Raw genomic sequence first — 12,244 nt, forward strand, 5'->3', positions numbered from 1 at the left:
TAGTTAGAATTTATCAACCTGTTCAGCCAACCCTCACAGCCAAGGGGAATTGTGTGCTAGGACTAACTCCATAAGAATTATCAGCTCAGACTGAATGGAGGTTCAGAGTCAGCAAAGAGAGAGCTCAGTGAACACAAATCAAGTAGAGAAGGCAGGATTCTTTTCCCTCTTGGCTTATACCACTCTTCTTTGTACTAACACTCGCTGAATATTCCTTGGTGGGTTGTTTGTTTGTTTGCCTTGTGATCCGAAGCTTGGGAATATATTAAGTACATTCTATATTGAACAGCTTGGCCAGTGACAACCAACACGTGTTTTCCCTTTTCTTGGGTCTTCTCCACAGTAACAGTAAAATGTGAATTGTGTTCCTAACAAAGGGAGGTATAATACAAGGGCAGAAAAGGCTACTAGAGAATTGGTGATCAAAAAATAGCGGTAAAACCCTTGTGTGGTCTTATTCATTTGCTTCCCCTTCATTCCAGTTCTCTGACCTACTTTGCCAGCAATGATTTATTTTCCACACCTGGAGATCACAAAACCCTGGTGTGAAGTCCAGTCTGCAGTTAACCGTGAGTATAGAAGCTCCCCATCCACTAGGTGATAAAGTTTTCTCCAGTTTGGGCATCACTTACATCACCAATGAGGTGGCAGATTTCAAGGGCTAGGAAAAAGAAAGTGTCTATCTTGGTTTTGCTTCACATCAGATAAAGACAGAAGTCACACACATACTATGTTATATCAGGAGAGTGCCGAGGTACCAGTAACCAGCAAGTTCCTTTTTTACTTGAAACCTAGTGTATGTTCTCATACCTAAAATTTCTCCAGTTCTTTAAAGTACCTTTAGTGAATTACCACTGTATTAGCATTGCTATCTCTTGGTATGCACACATCCATCATGGCAAATCCATACTCACACATCTTTACAGCTCTGCAATCTGCATTTGAAAGAAGAGAGTCAGCTCTTTCAGAAGGATGGAAGAAACCATAAAGCAAGGAGGTTTCTGTCATGTCAGTAACCCAATATTTTGAAATTCCGGGTTTGCAATGCACAGCCTTCCACCTAACAGTGAAATTGGAGCTGGCCATCAATCATAAGCTGAAATTTCTTTAATCATATTTCATACAGATCATGTGTGACTTAAGGACAAGAAGCAGGTCTTGTCCATTGTGTACCCACGGCACTAAGATCAGTGTTTAAAACATAGAAGGGCATTAATAATTATTGTGGAATTGAATGGAATTTGATGATAGCACCAAAAATTATTTTTCAACTTGGATAATTTAGAATACCTTCACGTTCTCTTGTTATACTTTAGCTAGCCAGTAGAATTTTACTTAGGAGACAGTGAATAAATTATACTGAAACTTTCTTCCAAGTGGAATTGAATTTACTTCACAAAATCATTATTTTTTTAATCTGAGCATTCTACAAAGGGTGATCCTAATGAGAAGGAAAAAAAATACCACAGCATCCCTGAATATAGATCCAACACTCAAGTCAGCTAATAAAATAGGACCCCATAGAGATTGATGCTGTGACTGAAAAATACAATAATTTGTTTCTTTCTTAGAAAGTAGAAAATCTAATTACCTTCAAGTTTCTCACATTTGAGCCATACTACAAATGAGTTGTGTCCAGGTACAGAAAAACCAACAATATTTTATTTATAACCTTATTTTTTTAGTTTTTGAACTACAAATTCTGGTTCTAGAGTTGTTTAAAAGATCATGGGTTTTATAGATGCTCATATGTAAATTAATCTGTTGTTTGCTTACTTTTTTTTCTTTTTTTTTCTCTTTTTTTTTCTTTTTTTTTTTCTTTTTGCTTGGCCATTGAATGGTTCTCCTCATAAATACAGAACAGGTCATTACATAAAAAATATAAGATCTTGCATTTTTTTATCTCGTTCTCTCTTAAAAATCTATTTCTAATATTGCATTCCCCATTGGACTACTTGATAAGGGCATGAGGAAAAAAAAGGAAAGGGGGAAAAAAAGAAAGAAAGACAAAATAGACTGGATCTCACCACTAGAATTCACCATAAAAATCTCAAAGTGTAACAGAATTCTTACAAAATTTCCTAGGCCAGTTCTTTAGGGACTTGAGATGTCCTATGAAAAATATGGCAACCAGGGTAGGCAGGGATGAAATGTGGGAAAATAGTAAATAAGTGCAGCAAAAACAGGTTCTGAGGAATACACATAATTTTGTCTGCTTTAGATCACAATAGAATTTTTAATAAATAAATTTCTTTTCTTTTTTGTTTTTTTTGTAAAGACACTTTTTTGAAACAGTAGATTTAGCCCAGTCATTTGTGTCATTTTTAATAAACTGTCTTTTTTTTATTGTTTGTTTTCTGTAACTCTGTAAATGTTTTAGATTTGAGTCTCTTGTACATTGTCTTTAGAGTTCATTCGGATCAATAACGGTTCATGCACTGAACTGTGTATTGAATTTATTGTGTTAACTGTTGTTGTGTGGTTGAAGGGAGATTTGTAAGAGTTATAGTGATTTAGGTGCTCATGCTCAATAGCAGGCATGGGCAGGTGGCTTTCCATGGGTGTGTCTCCTGTAATCTCATCATCCACATTAATGATTTCAACAGTTCTTGTAGGGGCGTGATGGTTTTGCCGATGGTGCTGCTTCCTCATCTTGTAGAAAATGACCAGCATCACTGCAGCCATGAGTGTGATGGCCACAAAACAGCCAATGATGATTTTGGTGGTCTTCATGACCTCATCAATTCCTGGGATCCCACTGTTTATATCGGTCACTGGGATGGTGAATGTTTTTTCTGTTGACCTTGTGCTCTGTGGCGTGAGAGAGGTGGTCACGTTGGTGGTCTCCCAGTCGATCACTGGAGTGGGGCCCACGTTGTTATCTGTGGTCCGTGCCTCATCCTGAGAAGGTTCCATAGTCTCTACTGTGACGGTTGAAAAGTAAGAGAAGGGAGTAGTGGTTGCTGCAGTAACATTCAGGGTGGCTGAAGCAGTGGTATTTCCAACGGAATTACTCACCATACACGTGTACATGCCTGTATCTTGTACGGTTACATTCGTGAAATTTAATGTGCCGTCACTGAGCACAGCTATCCTCACTTTGTATGCCCCATGTGTCATGACCGTTCCATTTGGAGTAATCCATGATACAGAGGTCAGGGACGTGGAGGCCCGACATTTCAACTCAGCTGCCATGCCCTCAGTGACATTGAGGTCAGCTGGGGGCTCCACAATCACAGGAGCATAGCATGTGAAATAATTCTGGTCAAGCTCCCCGATGTACCTCCCTTTCAGATTGGGAGGGGTGTTACATCGAGCACAACAAGCTGTGTTGGAGGGGGCCATGTCTTTTATCCACCAGCTGAGCCAAAGTATGTCACAGTTACAGTTCCAAGGGTTGTGATGTAAGTGTATCCGCTCTAGATGATGCAAGGGTGTGAAGAGGTCATGAGGCAGTAATGTTAGATTGTTGTGTGCCAAGTTTATCTCCACTAGTGACTGAAGGTTATCAAAGGCATTCCGTTCGATCACTTGAATCTGGGACTGTATCATCCACAGTTTTTGAAGGTGCATCAGTCCCTGGAAAGAGCCAGGCCTGATGGCCGACAAGTGATTCCCAGAAAGATCCAGCTCATCTAGTTTTATGAGAGGTGTAAGGTTAGGGATTTCACGGAGGTTGCACATGGCAAGGTTCAAATATCTCAAGTTGGACAGACCTTCAAAGGCACCTTCTGAGATGTATGAAAGCCTTTTCAATTCCCCTAAGTCTAGTCGGCGCAAAGAGGGGATTCTGTTAAAAGCATAAGAAGGAATGCTTTCAATGGGGTTGTTTCTCAACCAGAGCTCCTTCAGTTTAGACAAATATACAAAAGCTCCATTTGGGATGGTGGTAAGACGATTGTCAAAGAGTTCCAGAGTATTGAGGTTTGCCAGACCATTGAAGGCCCCGATTTCAATTGTTCTAATATGATTCCTACTCAATTGTAGGATTTCCAGGTGCCTCAAGTGCTTGAAGCTATTCACTTTGATGATCTGGATTTGGTTCTCATGGAGGTTCAGCAGTCGAGTGTTGGTGGAGATGCCATCTGGAACCTCACGTAGGTTTTTCCGGACGCAAATCACCTTGCTGAACTGGTTGCTGCAGGAGCAGACAGAAGGGCAGGTTTGAGCCCGCACCAGACCAGCCACCACAAGAAGTTGAAGAGCCAGCAGCACCACAAGCAGGGGGTCGAATAGGGCCCTGTTAAACCTAGGACCTATCATTATCTGCTGTGGATGTAAGGTCATCTTGTTCAACATTCATAATTTATCTGGTGTTGGTCCTTCTGGAGTTCAAATAGTCTGCAATATAAGAGCAAAAAAAAAAAAAGACAAGAAAAGAAAAAAAGTATTAGCTCTCCTCCAAATGTCTTTCTGGAGCAATGTCAGTGATGCAGTGTAACAGCTAAAGCCATCATTTCTCAGACTAAGGAAACAACAAATCAAGTATCCCTTGTAGAGTGATGCGGCTCATGTTTATATAGAAAATGTTTCTGTACTGCAAATTAGCAGCCATCCACAGCCCATATCCATCAAATATGCAATCACAGGGAAATGGAAGCATGAGGTAAAACACCTTAATATAGTGTTTACCAACCAATTGGGACTTGAATGCATAAGGACATATGAAATGTACCCCAACAACAGGTTGAATGTCCAAACCAGATTGGAAAAGATCAGAAAACAGGATTTGGGGCTATACCCAACAAACTAAAAACTCCCTTGCAAAATTAGTAATAGTTGAATTTTATTGAGGGCTACTTTTAGGCACCATGGTATACAGACTTACCAACCTATGCAGGAATGGCTACATAATTTTCAGGGCCCTGTACCAAATGAAACTGGGGGATGGTTTGTTCAAAATTATGAAGAATTTCAAATCCATAACAACAGAGCATTAGCCAAGCATGGGCCCTCCAAAGAATGGGGCCCTTTTCAATTGCAAAGGTTGTGTGTCCTGATCCTTTTTGCCCTTACAGCACTCCTCTGAGGGAGAAATTTAATCATAGGGAAAGTAACATGAATGAAGTCACAAGGTTAGTAAGTACAGAACCAGGGCTCACACACATATCCGATTGGTCCAAGAGCATATGGTCTCAAATACTTTATGCAAGAGCTTCTGGGAGAATGATGGCAAGGCAAAATATTTTTTCCCAATTAATTTCTTTAAAATACTGTTTTGGGCAGGGGTGACCTCATCTGTAAACCCTGGCAACTTGACTTATAGTACCTGTGAAGATATACTGAAACAGCAGTACATGCAAACGTACATAAACTTTTGAAGATTCTCCTAAACTGAAACTCATTATAAGATAGCTAACTGCTACCTATAGGCAGACATAATACAAATTAAGTCATTCCTATGATATCTAATTTTTAAGTACAGAGAATACCTGAATATAAAAAAAATATTTTTTATCTTGGGTCCTTACTCTGACTGATTTTAAGTAGATTTGGGTGAAGGGAAATAAAATAACTCGCTTTCTGCATTTCTTCCAGCACAAGGAGGAATTTTAAAGGATCTTGGGCTACCCAGTGTACGTCCCACTCAGCTGGCTTACTATGAACTGGGCACCTGTGTAATGACTTCTTCCAAATGTCTCATCTCAATAAACAGGGTTTCTTCTATAAACCTCTTGGAAACAAACAAATGACGAAAGTGATGGTGGATCACTACATTCCAATTCAAAACGGCACTGATTTAGTACTTACTATGTGTCACCTTGGACAAGTTACTTATCTTCTTTCCATGACACATTCTCCTCACTTGCAAAATAGGAGTAACAATATTACACACCCCTTGGTGGTGTCGTGAGGATAAAATTGGTTAATGCAGATAAAGGGCTCAGAATAATGCTTCCCACGTTGTAAAAACTCAGTAGTGCTAAATATTATCATTATTGTTGTTATTGTTATTACTATCGTTACCATTTTTGTTGTTGCTCTTACAGACATCTTGTCGAGTACTGGGCATATAAAGATGAAGAATATAATCCTTATGCCTGAGGTAGTTATGATTCAAAGCATGAGACAGATAGGCAAACAGATGAAGTACAATAATATATGTTCATTGGTATGAGACCAGGCCACATTGGCACAAGGGCACTGATACCAGATCAGCTCAATCTGTGCTGGTAAATCAGGGGATTTTCGAAGAAGAAGATCATCTGATCTAGGTTTTATAGAAGTTGATGTAAATAAAAAAAAGGGAAAGAAAAGCATTTTAGGCAAGCACCAGCTTGAACCAAGATAAGGACACATAAAAGATGCTCATACATCCAGGGAACAGTGAAAAGTTCCCTGTGGCAGGATAACGGAGGGCCTGGGAGAGAGACTTCTTTTCTCAGGGCTGTTGCAGCTCTAGACTGATCTTTCACACCATCTAGCACATGATCATCAGCCCCTGGGTCTATTTTCCCAACTAGCCTACAACACCATGAGGACAGAGGCCATGTATGATGGTTTTTTCTCATCCCACTGCCAACACAGTACCTAGCACACTGTAGGCACTAAATAATGGCTGTTGCAAACACACAGAAACAGTTAATACCTAATTAACAACTCTTTGTATATGCGTTGGGATAGGTACCAGTATATTAATCACGACTTTCTAATGGTCTGTATTTTCTGATGTTTTGATATGCAGGGCTTTGTTGTTCCAGAGAGACTTCTCCAAGGGCTAGGCAATTTCTAGGGATAGTAAAGGACTTGACCACAAGCCTGCCTTTCATATTCAAACCAATCAACCTGAAGCCTATGCCCCAAACCACCTCATTTATCAGGATCTCCCAGGGCTCTTATACTTGGGCCACTCTCCCTCTGCCCCAATGATTCCAGAGCTAGAATCAGGCACCTAGGGACAGCCCCTAGGTCCCAGAATCCACTGAAATTATTTATACTAGTCAAATGCAAGCCCGCTTCCTCTGCCTTCTCTTGCTTTCTCTCAAAAACCATAATAAAGACTCTTGCTCAGATTTTCCCTTGTTCTTTCTACCCCCTGGTGACCCTGCTGCTTCCTTGTTTGGCCCCTGTGTGGCATGGCATGCTCCCTCCTCTTGGGAACTAGGAGTAAAAAATATATCTCTTCAATGACAATTGTCTCCTGATTTGTTTGTCCCATCATACCGAAATAATAATAAAATCTACATTTAAAACAACTAATCACTAAATAGCAGGGCTCTGCTCATCTTATTAATCTCATTGATGGCTTTACAGGTCTATTCTATTGTCCCATTTATACTGTGACAATGATGTGTTTGATAGGTTTTTCACCCTGAGTTAGAGAAGGAGTTATTTTTTATTGTAAATTTAAACATGACCTTCAAAACCCTTGTAGATTTCCATTTTAAACAGAATCCTACTTAAATTTCCAGTGATCATGGCCACTGAAAATTTTTTATTCATATGATTTGGTATAGTTTTACATACACTCCACACGTTTTAAGGTAATTGGGCATTAAAAAATAGAACATAAAATCTCTGATACATTAATTGGTGTTTTTAAAATTTTTTTTAATTTATTTACTTATTTTGAGAGAAACAGAGACAGCACGAGAGGGGGAAGAGCAGCGAGAGAGAAAGAGAAACAGAATCTCAATCAGGCTCAGCACTCAGTGCAGAGTCCAACAAGGGGCTTGAACCCACGAACCGTGAGATCATGACCTAAGCCAAAACCAAAAATCAGACGCTTAATTGAGCCACTCAGGTGTTCCTAACTGGTGTTTTTAGGTGAGGATCCCAGGGTCCTGCTCCTCTATTTTACCTCCCACCTCCCACCCTATGACTCTTAGAATCCTAGGGTCTCTGGCAATACAGGTTGAAATAACTTATTGACCAGAAATAGTACAGAAGTGAAGAAGGTAAGCCTTTTGCTTAAGACAAACCATTTGTTAACTTTTTTTTTCATTAAAATAAGAAACAGCAAAGGCATCCATGTCCTGTAATCAAGGGAGAAGGCTCTGGTAGACTTCCTAAAGTTAAATGCCTGCTTAAACTTGCAGGACTCTGGGGTGCCTGGGTGGCGCAGTCGGTTAAGCGTCCGACTTCAGCCAGGTCATGATCTCGCGGTCCGTGAGTTCGAGCCCCGCGTCGGGCTCAGGGCTGATGGCTCAGAGCCTGAAGCCTGTTTCCGATTCTGTGTCTCCCTCTCTCTCTGCCCCTCCCCCGTTCATGCTCTGTCTCTCTCTGTCCCAAAATAAATTAAAAACGTTGAAATAAAACTTGCAGGACTCTACAATTTACGTCTCTTACTTCACTTTCCCCATCTGTAAAAGGGGGACACCACTGTTACCTACTCAAAATGTTTTTGTTGGCACTCACATTATTAATGTATATACAGGTAAATATATACATATATATGTAAATTAATATATATTAATGTATATATGTATGTCAAGTTACCAGCTCATAATAAGCAATATATAATAAATATTTAAAACATACTGAAAATAAAAATAAAGTGATGGGACACTCAGTTTTTTCCTCTTATATAAATAAGAATAACACTAATATCTATTATTCAAAGTTATGGAAAGGATCAACTATAATGATCAGAAGCATGCTTTCATATGCAAATACAACACCTTTCTCTTAATTGTAGAGTGCATGTGTCTCTCCTTTTCCAATCCCCAGGCTGTTTTATTTTCTACTTCTTGCTTACTTCAAGGTCTTTTTGCTATTGCTATTAATGAGATTTCCTATCAATCAGTCATAAGTAACAATTTATGAATTATAGCTGGTTCAAAGCTAATTTATAACCCATAGAAAATAACGCTTGGTACATGCACTGAATCGAATAAACTGCTATCAACAAAAGGTTTTCTATTTTAAAATCTAAATTACGTTACTTTACATTAAAAGCCATGTTTCAACATCTCTCTCATAAGATGTTTTTATCCCATCAAAAAGAAATCAATTTAAAAGTACGCGCTATCCATTACAATGTCCTCTGACAGCATTTATTTACAAATGGATCTGTTTGGGTTTGGAATTCAATGATAATACTTTTAGCCTTGTCCCAGAGGATATTCTGACTTTGTCAACAGACCTTTCTTCTTTCCCTACCCATGCTGCTGTGCACTGAGACACAGGGGGTGCTTTAATCTGCACAGTATCATTGCTCAGTTAGCATAAACTGTTTACATATTGGAACTAGTTTGGAAGCCAGGTGAAAGAAAGATGAATTTATTAGCTACAACCAACTTTCCCTCACAGGCCACACACTCACAGCCATATGTATCTTTAACAAGCCCCCCCCCCACCCCCGCAAATGCTGAGAACCAAAACCATTTCCCCACACTCAGCCTGGATACTGAGACCTCCAAACCGTATCTTCCTTCCTACTGACATAAACATGACTTTGCTCTTCCATTATCTTTATTAGCATCTCTATCCTTTATGGGGGGACTTTGTTGTCGAAGCAAATGGTTTCACTGTCCTTCTAGGACAAAGATCCAAAGATCCATAGTTCCATAGATCCATAAGTTCTTTCATGGAAAGCATTTAATAGCAGTGTGCCTCTAAGATTCTTTGAATCTCTTGCCTCACCATTGTTTTCACCCATCCTGGATTGCAGTACCATAATTCTTACTCAGTCCTAATCAACTTCCCACACTGAAAAATTTTCTTGAATCAGACTCCCAATTCCCCATAAATTCTGGTCTATTTTTCACCAGTCTACTCATAGATACTCCCAAACTCTTGGAAGATAGTGATCTCCCTTAACATAGTAAGCAATAAACTCGCTCTGTCTTTTCAACAGGTTGTGCCGGTAATATTTGGGGAGTCAGCTTTTTTTTTTTTTACGTTTATTTATTGTTGAGACAGAGAGAGACAGAGCATGAACGGGGGAGGGGCAGAGAGAGAGGGAGACACAGAATCGGAAGCAGGCTCCAGGCTCCGAGCCATCAGCCCAGAGCCTGACGCGGGGCTCGAACTCATGGACCGCGAGATCGTGACCTGGCTGAAGTCGGACGCTTAACCAACTGCGCCACCCAGGCGCCCCGGGAGTCAGCTTTTTTATAGCACTAAGGATTCATTTAACTGTGCTTGAACCTTGCTTTCTCTTTCTTCACATTTGTTGCCTACCCAGCATCCTAATCCCTTACCCTTTCCCTAGAAAATTTTGTGCAGGAAACTTCACTCACTTCTTAGAAAAGTCACAAAACTATATTATCTGTTTTGAGAGACACTGACCCAGGACTGGTAGGTAAAGAGAATTTGGTTTAAGCTAAGGCTAGACAATTTTTTTTTTCTGTAAAGAGCCAGATAGTAAATATTTTAGGCCTTGCAGGCTATATGGTCTCCTCTTGCAACTACTCTACTCTGCCATTAAAGCCTAAAAGTAGTTATAGAGAAAAGGGGAATGAATAGAAATGGGTGTGTTCTGATTAAACTCTTTATGAGCACTGATATTTGAATTTTGTATCATTTTCACATATGTCAAAATATTAACACTTTTTCTAACTATGTAAAAATTCAAAAACATTCTTAGCTCCCAGGGCTAACTTTTGGACTATAGTTTATCTAAACAAATGTTGGTTGTATGATTTCTGTTGCCAGAGACGCGTTAGGTCTGGACAGGTGACACAATTTGGCCAATGAGATGTAAGATGAAGTCAGCTGAGGGGGTTCTGGGAATTTTTTTTCTCCCACTACTAAGAAGAAATATATAGGGAAGAAATAGTTCTTCATTCTGTTTTTGGATATTGTTGTGAGTACAAGATGCCTAGAGTTGCTGAAGCCATCTTGTGGCCAAGAAATGAGGAAGCCTGAGGACAAAGCTGTTATGCCAAGGAAGAAAAATGGAAAGAGGGGAAGAATGTATATTCTTGATACTTGTGATGGGCAGCCGAACTAATGAATCCTGTTACTATCTTTCCTCTGTATTTTCTTATTATATAAAATAATCAATTTCTCACAGTATAAACTGTTAACTTTTTTTTTGGTTACTTACCGCCAAACCTATCTAGATACTTACATATTCATTCTCCTTTCTCCTCCCCTCTCTCCCCCTCTCTTTTTCTCTCGATATCTCTCCTTTCTGAAACCAATAGCAAAGACAAGTGAAAAATTCTGATTTCTTATAAATCATTCATTATAAATTTGAGACCTACCAAAGGAAACAAAGTAAGCTGAGGTAACAAGATTTGCTTATCAGAAAGGAGGTGAGGCTCATCCCTATCATGCTAAGAAGGCGTTCTATTGCCATCATTTCTCTGGATAACTCTAAATTTTATTATTATTATTATTTTATTTATTTATTTTGAGAGAGCGAGCAGGGGAGGGGCAGAGAGGGAGGAAGAGAGAGAGAATCCCAAGCAGGCTCCGTGGTGTCAGAGCAGAGCCTGATGTGGGGCTGGAACCCACAAACCATGAGATCGTGACCTGAGCCGAAACCAAGAGTCAGATGTTTAACCAACTGAGCCAGCCAGGCGCCCCCAAATAACTCTAAATTTTAAAGAGTGCTAGAATACATTGGAGAAGGAAAAACAACACCTTAAATAATACCACTGTCAAAAGTAGCTATCTCTCCCAAGTCAAAATTATTTTACAAATATTTTCTAATTAGTTCATTATTTCCCATCTGCAACCCAGCTTTCCAAATCTGTTGAGTTTTCTCTACTCCTATACAGGAGCATGTGGCTCTGCAGATTTTCAGGGAGAAGAAAATTTTTGTAACTATGCCTAGGGCTGACCCTCTAGGCAAATGTAACGGAAATGATACAACATTAAATGGCTGTAACCCAGGGACTCAACCTGTCAAGTCAACAGGAGGTTCTTTCGCTGAACACACTGACCTGGCAATGTTTCTAGAAAATTGTAAGAAACTGAGATTGAAAAGGAAGAAGAAGATGATGATGATGATGATGATACCTGGGTCTACACTGCCATTTTTCTAGAAGACTTATCTGGTTTATAGTAAAAGAATACATATATTTGGTGTTTAGAGGTGACAGCATGACAAAATTATTAGATGGGAAGAAGCAGTGAGTAGAGAGAACTATGTATTTAAAAAAGCAAATCAAAGAAAAAAAATAAAATGAAAACTAAAAGCTTGTGGCCAACATGTTGCTATCATTTGGACAGTATAATCAGGATTATCAGAATGAAATTGGCCAGGCCTTCTAGAACGTTATAATCTTGTTGAAGCTATAATACAAATGTATAGATACATATAAAAAAAATAAAAAGTGTACCTGTATGT

General features: G+C 39.3%; 1 protein-coding gene across 6 annotated transcripts in view; it reads right to left on the minus strand.

Moving 5' to 3' along the window:
- Positions 1–1,092: 1,092 nt before the first annotated feature.
- LRRC4C (leucine rich repeat containing 4C) overlaps positions 1,093–12,244 on the minus strand; it is a 1,209,844-nt gene continuing 1,198,692 nt past the window's right edge. For all 6 annotated transcript variants that reach the window (XM_043580988.1, XM_043580986.1, XM_043580991.1 and 3 more), the window contains one exon: positions 1,093–4,341. In XM_043580988.1, the coding sequence (XP_043436923.1) occupies positions 2,377–4,299 (1,923 nt within the window). In that variant the 5' untranslated portion in view covers positions 4,300–4,341 and the 3' untranslated portion in view covers positions 1,093–2,376. The remainder of the gene's footprint in view (positions 4,342–12,244) is intronic.

Source organism: Prionailurus bengalensis, chromosome D1, assembly GCF_016509475.1.
Source record: "Prionailurus bengalensis isolate Pbe53 chromosome D1, Fcat_Pben_1.1_paternal_pri, whole genome shotgun sequence".
NCBI lineage: Eukaryota > Metazoa > Chordata > Mammalia > Carnivora > Felidae > Prionailurus > Prionailurus bengalensis.